General features: G+C 38.8%; 1 protein-coding gene across 10 annotated transcripts in view; it reads right to left on the reverse strand.

Moving 5' to 3' along the window:
- The window catches only part of CIT (citron rho-interacting serine/threonine kinase), a 74,464-nt gene that overhangs the window by 10,294 nt on the left and 37,983 nt on the right, over positions 1-26,187 (reverse strand). For 5 of the 10 annotated variants that reach the window (XM_074606335.1, XM_074606333.1, XM_074606334.1 and 2 more), the window contains 19 exons: positions 23,362-23,536; positions 21,760-21,957; positions 19,504-19,557; positions 11,598-11,795; positions 10,918-11,111; positions 10,272-10,407; positions 9,749-9,853; positions 8,235-8,375; positions 7,954-8,061; positions 7,088-7,250; positions 6,678-6,842; positions 5,314-5,451; positions 4,860-5,040; positions 4,560-4,651; positions 4,159-4,263; positions 3,115-3,284; positions 2,075-2,155; positions 1,729-1,864; positions 322-461 (listed from right to left, as the gene is read on the reverse strand). In XM_074606335.1, the coding sequence (XP_074462436.1) occupies positions 322-461; positions 1,729-1,864; positions 2,075-2,155; positions 3,115-3,284; positions 4,159-4,263; positions 4,560-4,651; positions 4,860-5,040; positions 5,314-5,451; positions 6,678-6,842; positions 7,088-7,250; positions 7,954-8,061; positions 8,235-8,375; positions 9,749-9,853; positions 10,272-10,407; positions 10,918-11,111; positions 11,598-11,795; positions 19,504-19,557; positions 21,760-21,957; positions 23,362-23,536 (2,680 nt within the window). The remainder of the gene's footprint in view (positions 1-321; positions 462-1,728; positions 1,865-2,074; positions 2,156-3,114; positions 3,285-4,158; positions 4,264-4,559; positions 4,652-4,859; positions 5,041-5,313; positions 5,452-6,677; positions 6,843-7,087; positions 7,251-7,953; positions 8,062-8,234; positions 8,376-9,748; positions 9,854-10,271; positions 10,408-10,917; positions 11,112-11,597; positions 11,796-19,503; positions 19,558-21,759; positions 21,958-23,361; positions 23,537-26,187) is intronic. The other 5 variants (XM_074606339.1, XM_074606338.1, XM_074606336.1 and 2 more) reach the window with 3 other exon arrangements.

The raw sequence follows: 26,187 nt of genomic DNA on the forward strand, positions 1-26,187 counted from the left end.
GGAATTCACTAATTATAAATCTCAAAATGGAAGTCAGCTGTGAGGAGGCTGTGCCATCCTGCATTTCTTCTTATGTAGCAGTTCAGGCCACGCCATCATGTCATCCTGACTGCATTTATTCATACTAGTAGTAGATCCTCCATACTGTCCCCAGCTCAGCCTCTCTTCAGCCCCTATACTCTTCTTATTTGAACAAAAAGATACAAACGAAGAATACAGGCGTTGGATTTGTTGCCAGTGAAATAAAGATGCTGATTTCGTTAATATTAAGCTCAGCGCAGTCTAAAGGGTGGTCTGGGGCCCGAGGGAGCTGTATCCCACCTTGCCAGCAGCAAACAGGTGACATCCTTTGACAGTCTCAAAGACATTTGGTGAGACATCGGGCTGGGCTGGGAGGTGAGACTGGGCTAGAGATTGCTTCACTTTCTTTACATCAACAAGGCACAGGGCCCTTTCTTCTCCTGGAAACAAAAATGGTTACATTTCGTGAAGGGAAAACTCCCTATTCTCTACAAAAGTCCGTTCTGTTACCTAAGCAGCAGCTTATCATTACCGGCTGTTACTGTGGTAACAGTCACAAGGTACCATGTAGAATTCATTCCATATTATTGCTATTAAAAGTGAAACAGAAAACTTACAAAAACCCAACCACACAACAGGCAGTAAATCCACTGGGAGAACAGCCATTGTCTCTGTGGATTATTAGTGTTGCCAAGGTCTACTAGATCATAACAACTGTGGCCTCATTAGGACACTATTCAAAATTAGGCAGGAGGTTTTCTTTTACCCTTCAGAACTTCTTAAAGTACAAGGTGCTTTAGCCTCTCTGTGCCAACAGAACCAGCAACGGATTTCCAAGAAGCGCCCTAATAAATTGCATTATAGACCAAGCCCAACTCCTCTCAGAAGTCTGGGGACACAGTAACGTAGTCTTCTCCTATTTTTGTGTGAGATTTTCTTTTTCCAATTGTTTTTTTCTCCACTGCCACAATAAAGCATGGACAGGTTAAATCTTTACAAGGGAAAAAACGCAGAACAAACAGAACAAGAGAGAGAATTTGTTTTTCATTCCCTACAAATGTCATATAGACACTTGATAATTTGGGCTTTCAAATGAAGATACGCCCTAATGTTCAACATGCCTACATCAGTGTAGGAAGGATTATCTCTGGAAAACCACAGATGGAGAGATTAAAGCTAGTGTTCCTTTCATAAGGAATCTTAAACAAACCATAAAAGAAGTCCCAATTTTGTTCCATGGATTAGTGTTTAGAGGAAGAGACGTTAAGAGCTGTTTGCCTTAAGCCACAGTGATCACATCATGGTCCTCAAATGGTTAACCATGTTAAAAAGAAAAGTTATGTAGTGATTAGGAAGAGATATGCTCACTGATCAGCTCAACACTTTTTATATTGACCTTAAAATGACGACTAACCCCTGAGCTGGAAGTGTTTTGTCTGTGGTTCCTCCATCCCTCCCTCAGCTTTGGAAACTGAGAAATCACTTTCTCGTGAAGGTTTAACTGAACCTTCCTTCACATGTTCATTTACAAGAAAACCTCAGACAACCCTGTGTTAACCACAGTAATTGATTCCTGACAATATACTGATAAAAAAAAAGAAAAAAAGCCTGTAACGAATCTCCAGGAAAGCCTGGCCCTTTGGCACCGCAGTACAGAGCAATCACCACGTATTTACTGCAGGACAAATGGCAACACGTAGCCCCTACCTGCTATCATGAGTAGCTTCTCCAGGTCCTTGATGAGGTGAATTTGGAAGACAGCACCCATTCCTGGGATGTGCGTTAAGGAATTCTTCAGTACATTCAGGGCATAGAGACCTTCTTCTGCACCCACCAGTACGACCTACAGTGACAACAGGAAAAAAAGAACAATAGGACTGCATGAGGAGAACAAGGAATGCTCCAAGAGCGAACTTGGATGATACTGTTTACGAGAAAAGAGGAAAAACAAACCAACAAACAAGTCTATAATTACACGTGTTGCTGTTTAGATACCATTTCCATGACTGGAATACCCGATACTCAGAGAGGCCCAACTGAACATTGTCATTACCTGGTCACTGAAGGGCATTGTGCAATTTATATCCAAACGGTCTTCACCCTCTAGCTTCAGCAGGGAATTTCCAAGCAATTTCTGCAAATGACAAAAAGACACATTTTTTTTTGTTGAGCTAATCTTTATCTCTTTCCCTATTAGTATTTTAACAATGTACGGTCATCATTTGAGACAGGCAAAACACTTGGCACAGATTTCTTTTTCTCAGAAAGCTAAAAGTTGCAAGGATACCTCCTACAAAAGAATTAGTAAACTTTCATCTACCTGAAACACAGTCAGGCAAACTGATCAGAATTAACCTAAACTCAGATAGAATCTATTGTTGTCCCTATCCCTTCCCTTTCCCCCATCTCCTGCAATGCAGCAGTGAAATTTTCCTAGGGGAAGGATTAAAAAAAACCATCCAAACGTTGGTGGGAGCGTGTATTTTTCTTAGAGACAAAGGAATGCTAGCACAAGAAAAGAGACATTTCATGCTAGTTAGATATTCCCTACCTCCAAAGCTAACATTTTATCAGAAAATAGAGTTATCAGTGCAACAATGATGAAAAAGGCTATCCAAAACAAAACCGACTCAATTTGCCCTCTTATTCTTACCAGGACTAAAATTTAAACTAAAAAACACACCCCACCCCACCCCACGAAACTAAAAACCCTGACTCCGTAAGAATGGGAGAGGAGGGAGCTTTTTGCTTGTTTCTTTCTTTCAAGGTTTGCTCATTCCATGTTGTGCATTATGCGATTGGATTTCAACCATGTCCTAACTGCTTTTTCTTCCTTTCCTGTTTGCTGAAATTACAGAGACATAATTTTGGGATGTTCTTACTATACGCCCCGAGTCTGAAGAAGGGTATTGTAACATAAAGCATCAGTCTCACAATGAATTAGCTTCCTAGTACTCATATTGTGCATCATAAGGCAGAAGTAATAACTTACCTTCAAGTTAAACCTCAGGATGTCAAATACTGAAAAATTATTTTTCAAAACTCTGCTCCCTCCCAGAATATTTTATTATTAAATGAAACTTTTATACTCACAGCATCAGCCTCAGCTTTTTCTCTGGAAACTCTCCCACCTGCCACTATTGATTCCAGTGCTGTGACCCAGCGCTGTTTGTCAGGGAAGCTGGGTGCTAACAGGTAGAGTGTTCTACCAGGCCAGCAAGTGGTGTGTGGATGAGACTCCAATTTTAGGATATATGGCACATCTGAGATGTTATATAGATAGAATAAGACTTAGATTAGTTTTTGGAATATTGTCAGCGGACTTAAAATCAACACCTTTCAGCCTCATTGGAGAGAAGTTGTACTTCTGATGTGTTACCATAGCAACTTATACATAGGTTTCTCCTTTACAGGTCCTGCACAGGCTAGCTACTTAAAGCTAAATATTGCCTGGACGTATGCAATCCATACAAACAATGCTGTCTCTACTAAATAAAAATCATTTCTTGCCTTTTATTCAAAAGAGGAAGAAATACCATTGTGAAAAAAAAGTACAAAAACAGCCACTTGACTAAAGTTTTCCCTGTACTGTTCAGGAAAAATCTGTAAAAATTGGTTATGGAAACCTTTGTTTTTAACAAGCTGTATCCTTTAATGTTAAAGTCAAGACATACATACTCTTTTCATCAGTTCTATGCAATACATACAAATCAAAACATCAACATTTTTTCATAATAAGAGACTGTATACACCCCACAGTATTTCTAAGTTAGACTTTCTGGTTAGAGCACAATGGTGGCATGAATTATGACACTTCACACGTGATAGAGAGCATTGAGAGAAGAAATCTAAATAAACCGAGTGCTTTTAAGTATGTTACAAAACTCTTAAAATTTACTTCCATTTGGCTTGATTACGATATTATTCACAGTTCAACTACCATGACAGAAGCAACGGCCCACGTGTGACTAAACCTAGATGACTGACCTATTCACCTAATTCAAATAGAGGTAACCTCCAAATTACACAGTTACAGAATAAAAGTTAAAGGGAGAAAATTTTGCTCAGCTAAACAGAATGCCAAGCGATGGCAAGCCAGATGAAATCCGTTTGACCTCATCTACATAAGATTCTCACCTGTCTTTGCTGTATTGGTAAGTTCAGTAGCTCCTACAGCCCCATGAACAGTTACGTCACCGTCAGGAAGGCAGAGCTCAAATTCCTCCAAAGGCCTCTGTCCAGCTGCAGGGAGAAGGGGGGGGACAGATGAAGAAAGAACGAACAAGTAATTAGCAAGATAATAGTTGTGATAGCAAAATGAAGTGGATACAGACTGGACGTTTCACAGCTGGATTATTATGACATACCAGCCAATAAAACCGTTAAGGGTCTAGAAAAACAACAGTGTTGCCTCATTACAGAAGATTTAGCTAAATTACATGTGGCCACAGCAAGCGGTAACATTCTTTAAGCCTCTCAACTCACCAAACAATATCTGAAGATTAAAAAAAGTGTTGTTCTTAGAAATGCTAAGTTACCTTCTCTTGCTTCTGCATCATAAATGAGCACTTTCGTTCCTTCCAGGACAATATACTTCCTGTCCCAGCCCTGTTGCCCACGTTTATTATTCCTGAAGAAAAAAAGCACAAAGCCATGTTGGATTTTCTGCTTGGATTGTGAATAAAACAAGCATGCAACTCTCAGAATGACAAATTTCAGTGCTAATAAGTAATTGTAATGGGTATGTACCAATTATCACATTGTAAGAGCCAGGATAATATAAGGAACTGCTCCAAATGTTTCAGCACCTGATACGGCACCAAGATTCATGTTTGTACCTCGGCACTTTCATCCATCCTTCAAGACGCAGACTGCTGCTTGGCTCCTTCAGCTGCAGCCCGGGAGAATTCATCTTATCCCGGCAGAACGCTTCAGAGAAGTGCGTGGCATATTCTGTTGGCAGTCCACAAGTAGCTGGCAAGCAAGTTGAGCATTTTGGGTGACACATCACCTGGCACTCTGACAAAAGGACAGAGAAAAACTTCTGTTACATGACAAAAAAAATCATGACACAGCTGCCTCAACTTCCAAGCACAGACCTCAGCTTTTACAAGAATCTCCTTCTACTCTAAACCATCAGATGTTTTCTAATGTAGAATGTTTGCACCAAATAGTTTCGAAGTCTTCATACTTCCTCTTTTCTTCAGCTTTCACTGAAAATCTCCTCTAGACAGCTGATGCTTTTTCATCTACCGTCCAGTGCCACTTTGTTTACGCACACACTCTTCTTACCCAGACATTTAGATGCTTGCCGTCCAAAGTGCACAGTATCCAGGCACACCGCACATTTTGTTGCTCTCATATTTAGCCCCACATTAAAACGATGTGGGATATTATGATGCATTCGCTCTTTCAGGCGTCGGCTGTACTCTGGAAGTGACAAAATTTATTATCAGGATGAAAACTGTGATAGAGATGAAAATTATAGTGGGTTTTGGCATTTAAGGCCAAGGTAATAAAAAGTGCCTATATATCTCTATCAAAGCCCTGCTGAACGTAGACAGTATTTTCCTTCGCAATCTGCAAATCTTAAGCTACATTACCACCTCAGTAATTACCTTATACAGATGCACAGAATGTGCCACTTGAGAACAGACTGGAGAACTGAAATGGCTAATGTTTGGTGTCGCAAGATTATGGCAATCAAACCATCTAAATTTCAAGTCTGCACTCAGCTCCCATTCTTACAACGTGCTAAACTCATCTCTCCATTTTGCTTATAGCTAACAAACCCTTCAACACCTCCAATGTTGTAATCAATACACAGCAGGCCTTCCTCGTACAGCCTTCATGCTAACCATCCGTGCCAGCATATCTTAAAGCATACCTAAAATCCCTGCTAGTGGATTTATACTGAACACAGTTTATCCTTCAAGGCATGGTCTTCTACTGATGAATGCGTCCTCCTTCCCATGCCAACGTTACCCATCCTTATAGCACCCTCTGCCACCCCAGCACCTATCTGCGATGGCCGGACCTGTTTGTGGGTTCTGGCTTTTTCCAGCTAAAGATTTTAGTTCAGAGTCTCTGGGTTCAGCACTCACTCTGCAATGCTGGTCAACTAAGAATAAATGAGCAAAGCCCTCAATCCTTTAATTTTTTCTGATGATTCTCTCCCCTCCATTCTCAAGGATATGGAAAGGTATCCCCTTTTTCTAGTTAACAGGATACCAATGTCATCTTTGACCCGGTATCTTCCTTTTATGCCTAATTGAAGTTTTTTCCCTTTACCAAAAGTCTCGATAGAATCTTTCTGCTTAGCAGAACAAATCTGCAGTTTACACAAGTAAAAAATGTTAACTGCTAAGGGAACAGCCATAAATCCATTTGATCAATGCAGAGAGTAATACAGAAAAACATACTCCTTTGAAAAAAACATGCTTTCAAGACAATTCATGCTAATAATTACTTTTTATGGCTGAAGTTTTCAGAAATAAATTATATAACCCAAATAGAGAATTTTAAACCAAAAACAAAAGCAAGACTTATCACCTGATATTCCTATCATGACAAAAATCTGGTTTTGAAATTTAAAAAAAAAGAGATAGCATTGAAATAGTAGACTGAAAAAAAAGAAAAGATCACCAGGAACCTACCCTCTGGTGTGGAAGATTCCTTCCTGCGACTGGAGGGTGGCGCGAGCAAACTGATCGGAGTAGGCTGATGCTCTGGTGAGCGGACTATGGCAGACATGATGATCTGCTGCCTGGCTGTGGCTGGAGTAGATGGATGAGGGTGGTCTGATATTTTCCGATGAGCAGCTATAGACAAGATAAATGCCACTCATTAACATAACCAATATGAAGCACTACTTCAGAGCAGTGGTTCTGTGTAACCGTTCAGTGGTGACAACCCGCAGAAAAAAGTGTAGCCTTACTGCATCTTCACAGCAGTAGATAAGAATTAAACAACAGATGTTATTGCTATAGTGGCACACAATTAAAGCACGTTTTCAGACCAAAAACGTGCGCCTCCTTCCAGATTCACCTTTTCTGTTAACCCCTACCTTCTTCACGAGCAGATCTGAGTTCAATGCGTGTTTTCTGTAGAGCCTCCTCCAGCTCAGCAGAACGAGCCTTCTCCTTCTCCAGTGCCACTTTCAGCTCATTGTATTGCAGGGGAACCTGTGTGGGTAAAGAAGGGTCCTCTTTCCGCCGACTAAACAGGCCCTAGCAACAGAAACACACAGACAACTCCTAACTCCTAGTAAGAGATGGCTTAAACTAGGCAAAGTGAAACTAGCTAGTGGCAGTCCGGCCAGAGGGCCTAATGATAATTCTGATATGCGTAAGGATGGATTTTTAGTGCACGTTGGCACTGGAGAGAAAATGTTGAGATATGGATTAATTTAAAGAGGGACGTACGTTACCTGTTAGTACTCACACCTTGAGTTTCCGAAAGCATCTAAACAGAGGATCTCAAAATACGTCGTTAAAATTAAATTACTAAATTCAAAATGACAGAACGTCTTATGACAAAGATGTGACAAGTCACATCGCCTGACTAATCAATCCTATGCTGTAACTACAAGGCAACCACTCTAGATACACAATATGCTCATACACACATACATACTTACCATTAAAATAAAAAACAAAACAGCATGGTTAAAATTCTGTATTCCTACAGCCTCACTGAGGTGTAGCTACTGGCTTGTAACCTAAGTATTGTAAGAATAACAAAATACTGAAAAAGCCACAAAGAACACATTCTGCCTAGTAAAGTTTGCGTTCAGCAACTCAGAATGCTCTTAAATGAGGACGCATTTGTGTTACACAAAGAAAGATAAAACAGAGTATTATGAATACACAGCACGTAACTAATCACAAAACCGTCATTGCATTCCATGCCTCTCAAACCTTATTCACCCACCTTTTTCTTTTTCGCTGGTTGGTCCATCTTTGCCTGCAGGAAATCAATGAGTTTGGTTTGCTGAGAAATAGTGCCCTCCATTTTCACTTTTTCATGGGAATAGAGGACCTGTGAACCACACACACATACAAGAAATTTCATCTTAACAGAATAAATAAACAGATAACTCAATAGCAGAACAGAGCTAAAAAACAGTATAAGGAAAGCGTCACACAGAAATGGTAGATCACATCCTAAAGGATGGGGAGACAGAGTCCTGCTCACTGTTTTCTCACCCTCACCTGAATGTTTTCCAGCTGATATTCCAGGTCACTTCTTTCGGTCTTCAGAAGATCTGCTCGATCTAGAGCCTCTTGCAGACCTTGAGTGAGGCGGAAGATGTGATTCTTTTGCAGATCCATTTGCTGCTGCAGCTTTGCCTGCTGTTAAGAGGATAACACAGACCAATGTTTTGCTTTTGTTGATTGCTTGTTTTTAAATAAAAGGCATTCAATGTTACCATTCCTTGTAAAATTAGCGTCACTGCAGAACTTAAAAGTAAACAGACAATTCTTTAATAGCTGAAACATTACAATGCTCTAAAAGTTTTCCTCCCCTGCAGAATGCATTATGAACTACACAGGCATTTCTATGCAGTGTATTTATATTAATTTGTAGCAACATCATTTCTTTCAACTGCATGTTCAAGTTATTTGGTTAATAAGACTGCACATACACGAAGAATCTCTTGATGCCATTTTCTCAAGCTCTCTATACAATCACCAGAAACCATCTCAGTACTTTGTAATAATAAAAAAAAATTTTCCTATAAACCAGTATAAACTTCTTCCTCTATAGTGATATAAGATAAGGAAACTTATGTCCAACTATTTACGTCTGTGTCTCCAACTAACAACAGAAAAGGGCACATGATAAACTGCTCCTAATTCTTTCAGGTTTATACTTCCTTGATGAGAAAGTCCGAGTATGAAAACCATTAACGCTCTTATGTTATGAAACAAGAGTCAGAAACCTTTTACTGTGATGCATACTGGAGTCTCCAACTCAGGGAAAACTTGTCAGTAACCCAAGTACACCAAAAGGCTCTAACTGCCCTGTCTACTTGCCTGTAACCACCCTTCCCTTGAAATCCTCCTCTGCAACCGCTTCCCCCACTACCCAGCTCTGGCTGCCTGCATTCAGTGTCTCACTGATATGGTGCAGGTGTGCAGCCTTGGATCAGACTCCTGTGAACCGAGCTAAGTTATGAAAAAAGAGCTGTGAGAAGCCTCACCTGTGGCCTGCACTCATGAACCCTCAGCGTATTGGCTCCAGAGCCAATATTAAGCTATATTCCTTGCTCTTGGTCTGGTCTGAGCTATGTTTTGAGAACACTGTGCCTGGGCACAGACCTTGTCTTGCAGACCTGACCCAGGATATGCCTCATCACTCCAGGCTTCTGTAATGATCACTGGGCCACTAGCTGAACCTGCTTACCTTCACCAAACCTGCTCTGTTGTTCTTGGTCAGCTACTGCGGGACTGTGCCCACCGGCTGCAAGGTCCCTGTCCTTGCCTGACTTGCTGTCACCCTTGGCTCGCAGCTCACCTTCCCTTGAGGAGCAGTTCACTTTTACTGCTCCATGCCACGGCCGCACACTTTGCAAAGTTTTAAGTAAAAACAACCCCCCCAACTTTATTAATGTCTCTAGTTATATAGGAGAAGGGTGGATGTGTAACACTGCTAATCGCACAACTTCCCCCTCTCAAGATGTGGAACCTTCTTCTGAAGTTATAAAATGAATTTCCAAGGTTACCTCCTCCAGAAGCCTCTGCTTGAGCTCCCTTTCTGTTTCAAGCTTCTGTTGTAAACTGCGTGCATTCATCTCCAACATAGCATGCTTCTTCTCCAGGTCATTGAGCTAGGCAGGTGGGATAGGTGGTCAGAATTAACATAGAACACCAATAAATGCACCGTTCCACAATCTTAAAATCCAACTTCACCAAGCACACACTAAAGAAAAATGACACAATTTTCCTTTACTTACTGTAAGGGAGAAAACCAACCAAACAACACTGCCATTGCACAAATGCAGATATCAAGTTACTGAAGGACTTTATTGTACACTCCAGACATCATAGGCTGCTTTCAGCTTTAGTCTTTTCCAAAAGGAAATTCGAGGTCTTTAGCTTGAAGATAAAATTCTGTTCTATGACCTCCAGTCTTTTTAATTTGCTCTAACATCTTGAAAAAGCTGCTAAAGATCGCATTTCTACAAGTAATACCTCTAGAAAAGTATCTTGTCTAATTATGAAAGTCTAGGGTTGAAAGTTGCTTACCTTATCAGAAAGGCTCTCGGCTTTGAGTTTTTGTTCCTTCAGTGCTTGCTGGAGGGCCAGAATCTCTGCCTTGTGTTCTTTGACAGCCAGTTCTACCACCTGGCGAGATTCAGTAATACGCTGATCTGCTCTCACTCTGTATTAAAATGGAAAATAACGTTACCTAACTCCTTCCTGGGCTTGACCTCTTCCTAGCGTGCAATGGCATCAATAACTCTTTTCAGGGGTTTGCCTCAAATTCAAGATGTTACTTTATAAAGCCAGACTGTTTGCTGCAACACTTTGATATTACATAAACCTCTCCCTGCCCCTGCTAGAACTGCAGCCTGAAAATGTCAAGACCCCACAGGAACAGTTGGGAGCAAAGACTATTTTTTCATATAATAAAGTAAAAGATAATAAATCGAGACATTTTATAAGTTACAATGATAAATACCACTCCCCATGAATCGCTCACTTGCAAAGCAACAAAAGGAACAATATCACTGGTGAATGACTATTAACTAATAAACCATTTTTAGAACTACCTCACAAGAATTTATATTTAGTTCCAACTCCCATATCCTCTTCTAAATATAATTTTTGTACCAGCTTCTATAGAGAATTTTCATAAAAGTTAATAAAAGGAGGAGGAGGGGGGAGAGACCTGCTCTGTTTCTCAGTATCCAGCATCCTCTGCAGCTCTCTAACTCGGCATTCAAACTGGGACTTCTCATCCCCTAGAACACTTCTCCATGCTTCCCACTGCCGCTCTTTCTCCAGGAGTTCATCATTCAGAGCCTCCAAGTCCATTACTTGCTCTTCCAGCATTGTACATGTTGTCTTCAAGGCCTCCATAGTCTAAAAATAAATCCTTCTATCAATTCTCACATCCCACATCAAGCGTGCACTTTAAGCTTCAGCCTTACCATTTAAATTACAGTACATGCAAATTGGCAGCAAACATAAGCTGGTAAATCGCAACCCATTTATTTCAAGGCTTCCATACATTCACTTGTGACTGCCGTTAATGTCAGATCTATCTCATTATGAAAATTTTGAAATTTCCAGGGTCACAAAATTAAAATGAATAATTCTAAGTTACAATATCTTCAGAGTGCAAAATTTCTAAATAAAATTGCATAAAAACACAATGGGAAATGCCAAAAATTTCCATACACTCAACTGCTCTGGGAAGGAAGGCTTAAACAATAAATGGTTTTAAGCCATTGCCCCTGGAACCATATTCATTCCTCATAGGTTTCCAGATTTAAAAGAATTTTTTGCCTTTCAGATAATTAGCTAGCCGTCACGAAGAGCCTGTGATCCAGACTTAAAAAGCCATACTTGTTTCTGACTGGTAAGCTGCATTTCTCTCTCGGTGATCTCCCGACGGAGATGGTCAACTTCACTTCGCAACTGGACAACCTCATCATTGGCCCCTGAGGCCTCATCAAGTTGTTTGGACAGGAAGAAATTCTGATTGTTCAGTTCTGCATTGTCTTCGGTGAGCTGGTTCAGCTGCTCCTCCAAATCCGTAATCACCTAGACAGAAAAATAAATTAAATTACATGTCAATGAGTACAGTTTTTTGAAAAAGCGTTCTCCTCTCACAGAACCATTTATTGCCAAGCAAGGAGACAATGTGGCTTTTTTTTTTCTTTTTCAAATTTAAACAAAACCAATATGGTAATGGTAAATTTTATGCACATGTGCACTTTGATGAGGAAGACCATTTTGTTTCTTACAGAAACTAGCTTGATTTTTTTTTTCTATTTGGTTTGGAGTATAAATATGCTGCAATGTGATTTATTATTTGAGAGAGAACTGTCACATCCAAAGCCCTGGATTGGGAGTCAGGAGTTCTGGTTGTATTCTCAGATCTGCTGATGACTTACAGTGTGCCTTTACCAAAGCACTTTACCTTTTTTTGCCTCAATTTTCCCTTAAGTGAAACGAGGCGAATACCTCTCAGAGGGGCTTTCGAAGCGTGATGTTTAAGAAAACTGAACAAGAGGTGCAATACAGGCAGTACAATCTGATTAATCTGCCTAGCAATTGTTTATATTGCTATATGTAACACTGCATGTAACCAGGAAAAGCAGAAAAATTTTAAGAAATATATTCTATCAAAGTAACAGCATTACAGATGGCAGCTCGGGATATATGAAGACAGAAAAAAGTGCGGCAGCACAACAGACTAACAGAAAATCAGTGAAAAGCAAAATCGCCACAAGGACAACAGCCTTGCCTTTAATGAAGTCAAAGCGTCCATTTGTCTAATCAGAACAGCATTATACTATATGCTTTAAACCACATTCCCCTTCAATCTGAAGAAAAATATGAACAAGGGTATACCATTTTCACAGTCCCATTTGGTTTTTATGAATGAAAGGCCACAAACACTGGATGGATGAAAACCTGTACCTCCTCCTAACTCAAAAACAACATCATCACAACAGACAAGAAAGAAACCTCAGTATAATCTTGAAATCAGCTTAATAAAAAGAATTTCAGAAACTAGAAAGTTCTATACAATTCATATTCAACTCTTACAAACATGTTCTAGAGGCATTTTTGCCTAGATGTCAAAGAAAAATGAGTAAGATATTTCATTAAATGGGAAAAATTAAAGTCCCAAACCACAGTTGGCCACATTCAAATTTAAACGTTCCAATTTCCTACACAAGCCAAGGACTTAAATATCTAAAGCAGCAGAACACAGAGCATACATCTCTTCTCAGCTATCTGGAAAGATGACAACCATTTCTTTTTGAAGACTCTGTAACGCATACATTGGCAGCCTTTTACCATGCCTCTCCTAGATCTAAATTAACAGTATTTGATTTTTAAACTGTCAGCAGAAAAAGTCCAACTGACATTTCTCCCTGCTGGGTGAAAGGGAGTTCCTGCTGCCCATATGTTTAGGCTCAAATCAAAATGATTCATACTCCATAATGCAACGTTTCTGATGAAAATCTGATTGTGTGATTGTTTCTCAGGCACTCTCACTGCCCTATTCAAAATACATTTTATTCTGTATTGTATGTGTCAAGTTTTCAAAGACCACGGACTGTATCATACGGATGTGTTAGTGTCTATATTGCTGTAGGGATAAGAACTTAGAAGTGTATTTATACAGACAAAAATGAACAAAAGAACATTTGTTTTTACAGTGTTTTACCTACCATTCTTACAAGTAACATCTGTGATTTCTACTAACTGCCAGATAAAATAATCTCTTTATCTACTACTTGTTTTTTATTTCTATGTTTAACTACACCAAGTACCAGGCAGTTTTAAGATATCTTTTATACATCCATGGTTTCTTCCACATAAATTTTATATATTAATACAAGTACTTTCTATAAAAACTATTAAAGTAGGTTTGAAATACAAGAAAGCAGAGATGGGGAAAACACAAAATTGATAGGGTGACATGCAGAGTTAATACGTCAAACTACTTAATTCATTTTTTAAAACTGGCTGTATTTCAAGTTGATTTTATCCCCTAAGGACTGGAAGTTAAGCTCCCATTCACCTTTATGCCATATTCTGAGATTTTGACTTCTTTCCCTGAATATAACTAAAATTAAACCACACCATTTTAAATTTCCCTGTTACACTTTATCTAGTAGGATATTTCTGGAAAATGAAAGACAAAGCAGTTAAGAAAGAAGGGTTCCAGAAGAAGTGACGTGATCTCCTTTATTGAATATTTTCCTAACGGTATATTTGTTGACAGTTCCAAAATGGCTTAGCTTAAATCCCACATATATTATAACCTATATAATGTAATCTATAAAGATCGACAGATTTTACGTTTTTTTTAAAGACAGAAAGTTTGTTCTCAGTACAATTTTCCTTTTTTCATGAGGAAAGTGGAAAATTGTTGACAAATCCAATTTTTAAAAGTTATCTTCAGGTATGTAAACTAACAGGGTTACAGAGCTTATAAATACGATAAAGACTAAACAGTAACGGGTAATATTGACACAGGAAAACGGGACGTGGTGTGAGATGCCTGTCCTGGGAACCAAGAAGAAAGAAAACATAGATCAAAAAAGACATTTGACAAGAAATGTTGTCTTAGGCATACATCCATCCATCCATCCTATGCCAGAATCCTGTACCTGAAAAGAGTTAATAGCTTTAGGTATTTTTCTTTTCAGTTAAGGAAATTCCCAGGCAAAAAAAAACCCAGATAAACTAACCAACCAACCCTGAGCTATTCTGGAGTTAAATTTCTAAGTATATTAAAGGAAAATCTGTAGGAAAACACTATTATATCCTTTAGAAACCCATCATATAGTTTTATATATAACAACCAAACACTTGAAAGCTTGGAAAAGCAATTCTAGGCAATCTAGGCAGCCTTATCTGTGGCACTGTATCATCACTCACTGAGCAACTGAAGTTTTCTCTTCAATCTATGCACATCTTCATCACAACTAATACACAAAATAGAGATATAATCCAACTACACCACACTAATCTTGGCAGATTGTTCACTACGTGCCACGTCTAAGCGCACAACTTATCTTTATACTGTTACAGAAGACTCTATCTCATTTTTAAATACTACAGAGCAACCCAAGCGTAACAGCTCTTCAGCAAAAGTGACCGTACTCAGTACAAGTCCCTCCCCAGTGCATAGTTTCAGAAAAGCAAAGTGTTTCTCGACTGCGAGATTGCGCCGTTTCACAGCTATTGTACCGGCCCTACAAACTTCTCCAGGCATGGATCACAAGTTAAATATCATTGCAAAAAGCACTTCAGGGCCATGATGATTAGGTTTGCATATCAGACACAACGTACAAAATTTAATCCATATGCTCCACCTATCAAAACCACAGGCAAAATAATGAGGGAAAGGAGAAAAGGAAGCCATTTTAGAATACCGCTAACCACAGTTTGCAAACTTCTCCATAACCTTATTCCTTCATGAAGACGTCCCAGTTCTCAGACGCCACCAACAAGCATGCAGGAAAATGCTAGGACACAGCAAGGTTAACTGTTGCAGGATGCTATCAGCAGCACGTTATTTGGAGTTTAACGCAATTTTCCATGCAACCTTAATTCAGAACATCCAGATTCATGCACAGTTTTACTCTACCCATTTCCACTCCTCCTCACCCCCACTAATCTTTACTAGAAAGCTAGCTGTCAGAAGTAACGAGGAAAAAAGGAAAAGCTATCTCTCAGCCCCAAATTATTGTGAGGAGGAAGCAAGAGCATGCATCAGAGTCACTTAGTCTTAACCTATTCACATTTGGATCCCAGAGACAAAGCTTTTCTAGCTTTCTACCAACCATTGCAATGGAGCACAATACCAAGCCTCTTAAAGGACACAGCTACAGATAGATACCAGTCTTGTATCTCTACCCATTTGATTGAAAAACAACAATGAAGTCCTCACTTTCTTCCCTTTTCCACAGTCAGACAACATCTGTGGCTGCAGAGCAGCAGGACATCACACACTCTGCATTCCTCTCCTTTCCACAGTAACTCATTATCAAAACATACAGTCTCTGGTACTCCTCCATCCTAGTTGCCAGAAGACGAGCTCCCTCTGCCAACCATGAGCCTCATCCTGAGATGACGATGATGCCGTCATCCGTGGCGAAGGTCCCATTAGCCTCTTTTACAGCAACACCTCATCAACACTCTAGAAGCCTCTGACTTTTTGCTAGGCTACAAAACCCACAAAGCCTATAACTTTTGCCTATAACTACCATTTGCCATCACATTTTCTGTGAAATGAGAATCAGGGATAACCCTTCCCACCCAATTTATCTCCCCCACTCCAGATTTAACAAAGCCACAGAAAAGTTTTTGCCTGGGTATTAGCCTTGTTACAGTGGGCAAGATCCCTTTGCTCTGAAACGTAATTTAGCATCGAAGTATATAGCATCTTTAGACATCATTTTGGAAGTTCTCACAAACACAGATTATTCTCGTATGCCAATTCATTGAGCAAATGTGGAATCAGGACTTAGACCAAAGTCAGCAGGACTTTATGCATGACTACAATTAGACATGTGGCTAACGGGCTTGCAGTTTTAATGCCTCAATATCCAATCTCACAGACAAGTGCAGAAATGCTTAAGACGGAAACATAAGATGATGACAAAAGAGCCTCAAGGAGGGGAGATCAACCTTGTTTTACTGGAGAAACCTTGAATAAATGGAAATGCGATATCCGATTTGTATTAAGAAATGCCTCTCTCCCTGCGAGAGTAAAATCAGCAGCCTGTACCTGAAAAAACCCTACAAGATTCAGATGGTGGTTCCCTGGAACAGCAATAGTATTTCACTAAGCTGAGTGTAAAAACTTCATAGGATTGCTTTTCTTCCAAATATTTATAGACTTTACTGCCCGCTTACTGAATGTTTTAGTTTTGAAACAATACTAGTATTACTTAGATAACTTAGTTGCATTTTTAATTTCAAATGTGTTGATGATCCAACAACAAGTCATAATTTAGAGGCAGGTGGAAACAACTGACGAATACATATATTTTCCTATTTAAGAAAATGTCTTTTATTTCTATATCTTTTTCCGATTGCCTAGAAAACACTTCTAACACTCAAATGGATGATATTCTTGATCAAATAATTCTTTAAATGTCAGGAACTAGTCCTCCCCTTCAACAGATTTGCCAGATGAGCTATCGTTGTGAGAAGATTATGATAAAATATTGCTCTTCGTGTGTGCCTCTGTGCATCTCTGTGTGTGTACAGCAGGTACTATAATTTAAAATTTTTATTGTAATTATGTGTCCTATTATTTCCTGCGCAATTGAGAGACAGAGAAACCATTTTCGTTCTGAATCCCAATAGAAAAAAAAGAGATGTCAGGAGATGAAACAATGCAGAGCTATCAGAGCAATTGAATATAAATTCACAAACAAGGCAGAAATCACAACCAACAATATAGCAAGTCCCTATATATGCACCCCAAAACACAGCAAATTCAAAATGAACAAATAGGAGAACCTAAAAAAACATCCACTTGGCCAGAGACCTCAGCAAAAGAAAGAACAAGAGTGCGATGAGGGCACAGGGAAAGCAGACACACGTTTGAGATTTAAGCCTTCTCTACAACTGGGAGCTGTGATCTTTGTGAAGCTAGAGAAACAGAAGAAATAGCAAAGAAGGTAGACTAAGTATTTTTATTTATCTTTTGAACACTACAAATGTTCAGATTGAAGTATTTCAATCTTTCAGGTTTTTTTTCCCCATCTAATCTTATTTTCATAATTCTTACAGTGTTCTGGGCTTCCCAATAAGATTAAATAAAAAATAATTCCATGCCAAAGTTTGCCAGCATAGTTCAAGGAGTTTGTTTCAGCTTAAAAAGGATATCTTTGAAAACTTGCTGAGAGAATAAACCCACTCATTATCATGCTGCATAAGTAGCAGCATATTACAATTATTCCCTTAAGTGTTATTTTTAAGAGAGTATAAACTCTAATCACCTTCAAGTAGAATCACATGGTCACCAAAACCTGAAGCCTGCATCATAGTCGGCATAATAGATAAAATTGAGGTTGAAACATCTGGTGAAGGCACCATAATTAACGTTCTCTGATCCCTCACTGTCAATAGAAGATTGTCCTATATTTTCTCTCAGTGCTCCTCAGTAGGCAGGATGGACAGCTAGAACTACTCATGACACAGAACGACGAAGTTTCTATCCATAGTCAATTAAATTATACATGCATTTTCCTGGGCTGGAAAGAGAATGTATGATGAGTATGTATTATTCATTTAGGAACTATTTAATTAATTTCTTATTGATGAGGATGTCTGATCCCACTTATCCCAATGAAGGGCCTACAATACACAACACTTCTAGAAATCCTTTTATGCAGAACCTTTGAAGCTCTCAACATTCTTGAAATGTTATGGGTCACTCTTCACTGTTGGAGATCGCTCACCACACTTACGGAGCCAAAATGCTACTAGATAATGAGTTACGACCTCTGAAAGGCAGCCTACCATGCAGTGAAAAGAAGCTACAGATTTTCCACAACTGCTTTTTGCCTGAATGGAGATCACATAAGCATTGTCATAGAAAGCTGTTGTTCTTTATGAATGGCAAGAAAGAACAAAATAAAATAGCTATATGATAGCACATACGGAGCTAGAGCATCAATCTAAGAAAAGAAGACGGGAACAAAAAGTAAAGCTTCTTGCGCAGGATTTCATTTCGATAGAGGTTCACACACGTTGGTAAGCTCTACTTCCTCACTTCTTCATATCAGTATATTCCATGAACAGAGTAGAGGAATACCCTTGCTTAGTGCTAAAGAGCAACTGAGGAAAACAGAATAACTCTCATCCTGAAAAGATATTTTTGAAAGATGAAAACTTGTATGTTAGATACTTAGCCCTACAGCATGAAAAATGAAGTATGAGGAAATCGCTAGAAGTTGGAGAACAATCAAGATAAAAACCCCAGCAATTAAGTTCTGCTTACAGGGTGGGGTGAGGAGATAAAGCTTAGAAAGACAGGCAATCAGTACTGATCCAGAGGACTGTGGTCCTTTTGTAATTCATGTCATTGGAAGACAGATGCTCTCCATCAAGCATCATAAGTCTGAAGATAGTGTTAATCTGCAAGAATCCCTATTGATAAACCCTTGGACATCCATCCAAGGATGGATGTCCAAGACTGATGAAATGAATCTAAAAACATGTCAAAAGATCTCAAGCTATAGAAGGTGCAAACAAAGATACTAAAGTCCTCTCTGCTCTTTGAGCAGATGACTACATGTCAAAGTATTATTTGGAACCGTAACACTTCTCGCCTCTTCAAACAGTGTTAAAGTCCTCCTTAAAACCCAGAGTAGCATAAAGGCTCTTCCACTCTGGCCTACATCTACAATGCAGCTCAGGATTTGGACAGGTAGATCTTTTCTGCTCACAAGGAGAAAAGATCTTCACCTACAATCATTTTTTGCAGCTGCTACACCATTCTTATTAGCTGCACTGCAATGAGATATTTTAATTTACTTTCTTCTCCAAAAAGAAGAATAATGTCAATTTCACAATCAGACTAAAACCTCAAAATTGAGGTTTACCTGAAACCTAAAAGAAATCAAATCCAATCCGTCTAGCTCCTACTAACACCTTGAAGCCAGAAGTCCACATTAGGAACTAATGTCATCAAGGATTAAATAAGTAAATTGTTTGTTTCCTTATGCTTAATTTCAAAATAATTCAATGATCTGTATTTAATACTCACTGTGCAGCTATTACGAAGGGCTTCAAATTTACGCTGGATTTCATCTCTATGTGCCTAAAGGAGGTAAGAAGTTAATCATCAATTTTTCATACATTAGAATTCGAATCCAACAGCTGTTGCTAAACAAACTGCAGAACAGTCTACCAGCAAGCGAAGTTTGGAAGGCAGATGCTGCAGGCTATGAAAGCACTCTGGAGTGGCAAAGAACTGATTAGCAAACGTCACATTCTAATGAATCAAAATATACTTATGCTCCCAATTCTGAACTATTTTAGAAAAATGTACAAACTCGAGAACCAAATGCGTAAAAGGTGCCAGCTGAAATGGTCACCAGAAGACATGTCAATTCCATGTAAAGTTTGTACATTCTTGACATTTAAATTTGAGTTGGTTTTACTTCCATATCCAGATTGGTATTTCATATAAAATAAATACTGCATGCAATTTAACGCTTGCAAAGAAAAACTATAATGAAGTATTATGCAAGCTATCCCAAAGAGCTCTGCCAATCTACCTGAATCCTACCATAAAGTACCATTTAATCCCGAGCCTCTCTAAAAAGCAGTGATGAAACATAATAATCAATTCTTTGGAAGACAGCATCCAAAGTATGGAAAAGTGCAAACACTTACTTTAAAGAATGCAGTATTGCATGCACCATTTTACCTCCTAATTTACAAGCAAAGCATGACAAAGCAAAAGTTCTTGTTTCAGCCTCATGGCCTCTCTCAAAATTCATCAAACTGATTTAAGAAGTGTCTAATGTCATATGCTATCTGAAAACTTAACAAATGAAAGGTTAGTGCACTAGCACATCCAGAAACCTTTCTTCATTCAGAATAGTTTCCTTAGAGCCAAGAGACTAAACAGGAAAAAACTGCCCAGCAGAAGTCAGATATGAGAGCTCAAAAGCTATCTTACCATAACAGGCAACGTGAAAAATTTCGAGTATATTAAAAAATCCATAACAGAAATACTCTCAAGCCCACCAAACTGGACTATCTTACAACAGCTGGCCTAAAAGCACTACCATTTTGCCAAATTAACCGAAGCAATAACTGAGTGAACACAGGTCATAAACATTCATCTGTTTCAGTGGGGGTGTAGGGGAAAGATGCCCAGCACATCGCCATCCTATTGGCAGTGATATTAGTCGTTATGCAAAGCTTTCAGCTGGGAGGGGACCGCCTCAGTTTTGAGCAAAAAAGGAAACTGATGCCTTTTTAGTTCTTTTCAGTTATTCTTAAGCCTTGATGTTGTTGTATTTTCCCAGCACGTACCCATTTTATAGCAACTCGGAGTGAAGGGTTCTCCCATTCATCTACCCAAAGCAGCAACGTAATACAAGCACCTATCTGAGCTGAGACCCCATCCCTTCTGAAAACTAGCAATGGCAGAAACATTCAGAACAGTCCTTTGATCAAATGCTGCTGGAGCGAGAGAATGCACATTTTTAACACTTCAAAACAACTGGATTTGAAGGTCGTTAAAGACTGCTGCTCAGGGGGGTAGCTGGCACCCAAAGTAGCAGCTCCACTCGCTCCCCCCACAGCCAAGGGAATCTTTTATGAAGGAAATATTTCTCAGAATCAAGCAGTTTGAAAGCATCTTTTTGCACTCAAGAGACAGCAACCAGCAGCATATAATTTAGAATTCCATTTACTGAGAGTGGGGGGAAAAAAAGGGGGAGGGAGGTTGAACTTTTTTTCCTTCATATCATTCACACACCTCACCACAGACTGCAAGACACACATGACAATTTTTAATGAAATAAGCATTGGAATAAAATTACGGTGCTAACAACACTATTTTCCTATGAATTTGCGTTTTTTTTCCCCCAAATAAGTATCCTGAAAGGAGGATAACTGATAGGGAAAAAAAAAAAATCATCAGAACATTTATGGTCATGAAGTACTTTCAGACTCATGGGATATTATTTAAATAAGTAAATCACAGAGTAAAACCCCTAACAATAACAATTTCATATGCAACTTTCACCTCAGCACAGACGTAATAATGCTCTTACAAACAATCAATCAGTTTTGGCAGCAACGAACCACTACTAGGAAGCATTCATACAGGTACAGATAATATGACATTTTAGCCATCCCCGCCCCTATCAACACAAGGCACAACTGATCTGTTCTGAAAGTTAAAAATTAAATAGTATAAATTAATTTTAACCTCATTATGAAACAGGCACCTCCATAATTCTAATCCATATCTACAGTTCATAGTGTGAATTTAACGTCTCACCGTGAGAGCTTGAATCTCTTCCTCTGCCTCAGCTGTAGTCTCCTCCAGTTCCGTTTTGGCTTCACGGAGCTGATTCTCCAGGGCTGTCCGTGCAGCCTGCAGCCCAGTAATTTGAGATTCCCGCTCCTGGAGTGTCAGCTGCAATTCTGTCAACTGCCTTTTGAGTTCCAGCTTTTGTTCTTCATGCTCTAGACTAACCTGAAGAAAGACAAAGTAGCATCCAAATGTAAGCTACTAACAAAGAAAATATAGGCAATGTAATCTCATTTCAAACCTCACTTTAAGATGCTGTTGCCACATCTATCCCAAAAGTCACATCCTGACGGATTGCTTAGTCACTGACAAGTCAAGGACACAGCTTTGTGTACTACCTAAAAACTACTGGTTTGCTTTGAAAAAAGTTAAAAGCAACCTGGCATTTTGAAACAACAACAAGGGCACAAGAATAATTCCAGCTGGGACTCCAATATCACATATCAAACGTTGATACAAAAAGCAAAAAAGTTGAAGTAGTTTGTGCTGACATTGGGAATCTTTATTTGAGAACCTTTAAGCATAAACATCGATACTAATCCTTACATGTATGTAAACATTGCATATATTTTGCTGTTGACTTTCATATTTCATTTTCCCTTCAGATCCTTTTTAAAAAAACCAACCAGATCCTGTGGCTCTGGGTTTATTTGAATGGCTTCTGTTGAAAGTTTGCTTGAGGCATACTCAGGGATAAACATGTCATTTCCACAAATGGATAAGAAATGAACAAGCAGCAGAACAGATCTCAGCGCTCAAAATCAATTCCAAACCTGAGCACCTTCTTCAGGCTCTCTGCTATCCCAGCAGAATGTGTCTGTTGTGCTGCAGATGTGTGACAAACCTGCCTGAAATCTTACACTGGTCCAAACGAACTTCCAGTCAAGCAAGGACTTGTGTTGGTCGTCCAGCCCTCTTAGCTAAAGGCAAGATTTCAGTCTTAGCTGAAAACTAGCGGAGTGAGACTGGAGAAGGTAAAAGAAGATTTGAAGTGGATCCAAACTAGTTGATACCAAACTAAAAATGAAGCACAGCTCACAAATCTTTAAAAATACGCATTTTCATATTAGTTTCCTTTCCAGAAAACTTCTGAAAAATGTGTGTGAAGCAACAGATCTCCTGTTTTCTTCCAGCAATTCTGTTGTGTCCTTTACTTTCTATTCTGTAGACTCCAAGGCTATGGTTAAGCTGGTCATTGTACATAGCTAAGCTTTTATTCTCTACCCCGTGACAACTCCAGCTGGATAACATTATAAGGATATTATACAAAAAAACCCATAAATATGATTCTGAGAAAGCAAGATGATCTAAAAGCTCAGATTCAGTTAGGTCTAAGACTGACAAATCCTTGATACTTACTTTTACCTCCTTCTAATGAGCAATTTTTAATTTTTTTTTTTTTCCTCCTAAGGAAAAAAGTACTGCTAGACCAAACTAAGTTAATACACCTTAAAATATCATTTTTATCACACACAGAACTAAACCAACTTAATCTTAGTTCTCACTATGATACTCAAAATGGGATAAATTCATTAAGTTTCTTTGAAGGGATTAAACCCAAGTTTTCACCTCTCGCAGCCTAGTCTCTAACTCCAGCAGGCGGTTCTTGTCAGTGTGATCTTGGTGACTCATCTTTTCCAATTGTTCTTCTAATTTTCGATTCTGGGCCTCTAACTTTCCAGCTTGTGTTTCCAAGTAGAACTTCTGTTGCCTGAGCTCTGAAATCATCTCCTCTTGGGCTTTCCTGGTAGAAGAAAAGCACAAGTGACAAACCCAAAATGTCCTTAACATATGTCCTTTCACTGGGGTGAAGTGAGGAAGGATATACAAGTTTCCTGTTCCATAGAACAGTTAAGTTCATAGTTTAAATCCTATGTCCCAACTGAAAAAAAAAAATTTCAACTCTTTATTCCTGTTTGCAAAAGATCCATGTACTAGTGTATTCATCAACATATGCCCAGAGCACTAAAATCCCATGTTTGTTAGTTGCAGAAAAATTAACCTTGTACATGGGAATCTACAACAATACTTAAGCTACAGTTCATTCTTCTCATTTCACCATTCCTTGTTACATGTTATTCTATACAGGAAAAATAAATGCTAAGAATAGTTGCTTTCACACAATATATTTCCATGAGATAAGAGAAACCCCATGGTTTAGGGTTGGGGTGGGTGGGGTGTAGTATGTTGGGGGGGGTTTTAAGTTGCAATGGACCTAGAACTTGACCTACATTGAAGCGAAGCTTTGTTGTGTCTGATCAAAGTCTTAATCTACAAAGTGAACAAAAATAATTACTTGTGCTAATAAGAATTTTGAGAGCTGGCAACGATTAATTATTAGCATAACAATTTGAAATGGATACCCTCATAAAAAAAAAAAAAAGGGGGGGGGGAAAAAGGTCTTTCTATATTATTTACAATTCCTGGAATCATTTTATCATGCATTGGGAAATTCTGCCTCATGGTGTGCTTTCTACTTAGAAGTCTCATAAAGCTCTACATATATTAATGAATTAATATTTTAAGAAGTTCACTGTGAGATAAGCTGTTATTAATCCTATCCCAGAGAAATTATGTGGGTTGCCTAAGATCAAATAAAAAGACTTAACAAAACTAAAAATAGAACTTAAGTCTTCTGACTCACATTTCTGTGCATTGCACGCAAAACCACCCGTTCACCCTTTCTCTTGTTTTAGTTTACCTCTACAGATTATTGCCAGCCAGAACTGTCAAATGGTGTTATTTCACTTCCTACTGGGTACTGGGCTATCTTCTCAGGAACTTGATAATCATTAGCTTCCTCAGCTACTGATGAAACAAAAGCTAGCAGAGTTCACCCCTCCTCTGAAGGGTTTAATCACTAGTTCTCCTCTTCAGACATGCTCAGATCAGCTGTAGCTTTTCTGGATTCAAAATACAGTCCAACAACAGATTTATACATTTTCACCACTACCATTCACAAAATCAGCACAAATTCATTAGCTATCTGCACGCATAATAAAGCAATTATCTCTTAAAAATGTTGTTAATTCTGTACTTTTACCAATCCTGCAAAATTATGTTACTTGACAATACGTCTCTCAATAACCTATTCCAAACTGTATGTTCAAAATTTATTTCTTTTTCATGCTTTCTATGGATCTCTAGTCAAGTGTCCTGCTCTCAGAGAACGCATCTACCTCAGCTAAGTTCTTACACTCAGTTCAGCACCAGTGACTGTGATACTAGACCTTGCATATGCTTTCCTGGTACACGCTGAGACAATACTTCTGTTTTATTTCAGACTGAAGGTAAATTATGGCTTTTGCAGCCTCAAAAAACTTCCTGGGTGATTAACTGGAGGTCATCTGGAGTAAATACAACTGGAGCATAAAGCAACGCAATTAAATTTCTCAGTTATTTCTGTGAATATTTTTGGCTGCTCAGGCTAAAATAACTTGCCAGACATTTGAAATACAACAAAAATTGGAGCCATTACATATCTGGAGGCATAATCACCACTGAAAAGGAAAAAAACCAAAGCAAGTCTTTGCCAAAATTCGTCCTTGCTTGGTTCTATTGAGTATTATAGGTGAATCTGTCCAAGCGCTTCTCACAGAGACATTACCTATCATTGCATCCAGCAGCTGACAGACACTGAAAACCTTTCTGTGGACAGGCAAAGCTGATGAATCGCTTAACTCAATAAATAAAAGCATATACTACTTTAGCCCTACCTTGCAGGATGTATCAAGCAATCCATGCTTTTCCCTATAATTGAAGTAGAATGCCTTTAAATCTCTTACGAAGGAAAAGCATCATTAGAAGGACAAGGAATCTCAGCTAAAAACCAAAGCAAAATAAAGCTCAGGCAGACAGAAAGATCTGACACAGAAGATTTCCTATTACACAGTGATTCAAGATGACATTAGATCTTGACCAGTAGTATACCCCCAAACCACTGAACTGATTATTACACCAGTCATCAAGAGAACTGCAGAGAGGCTGAAGCCAAAAAGGCAAGAGATATATGCAAGTGCTATCTGGGTTAGGAAGGAACAAAAATTAATTGAAGCAGCATTCTGAAGCTGAAACTGGGGTATCCCCTACTTCATGTTACTTCTGCCCATTTCAGTAACAAAATATCTCACTATTGCAACCAGCAATTCACAAACATGTAGAAAACCTCTTGGCTCAAAAATCCTGCTTTCTTGTCTTCTCACTCATCAGGGCAGGATGGAATGTTTGTGAAAGAAAGGTATTTAATCTTTTCAATTTCAACATCGTGTAACTGTCACAAGAACCAAGGAAAATACAAAACTATTAGCAGCATTTATGTTCAAAAAAGGAATACATGCTTCTCCAGAGGTAGTTTAGACATTAAAATTATTAGTATTTATTTAACTTGTTTGGTAA

The sequence above is a fragment of the Larus michahellis genome, chromosome 13, assembly GCF_964199755.1.
Source record: "Larus michahellis chromosome 13, bLarMic1.1, whole genome shotgun sequence".
Taxonomy (NCBI): domain Eukaryota; kingdom Metazoa; phylum Chordata; class Aves; order Charadriiformes; family Laridae; genus Larus; species Larus michahellis.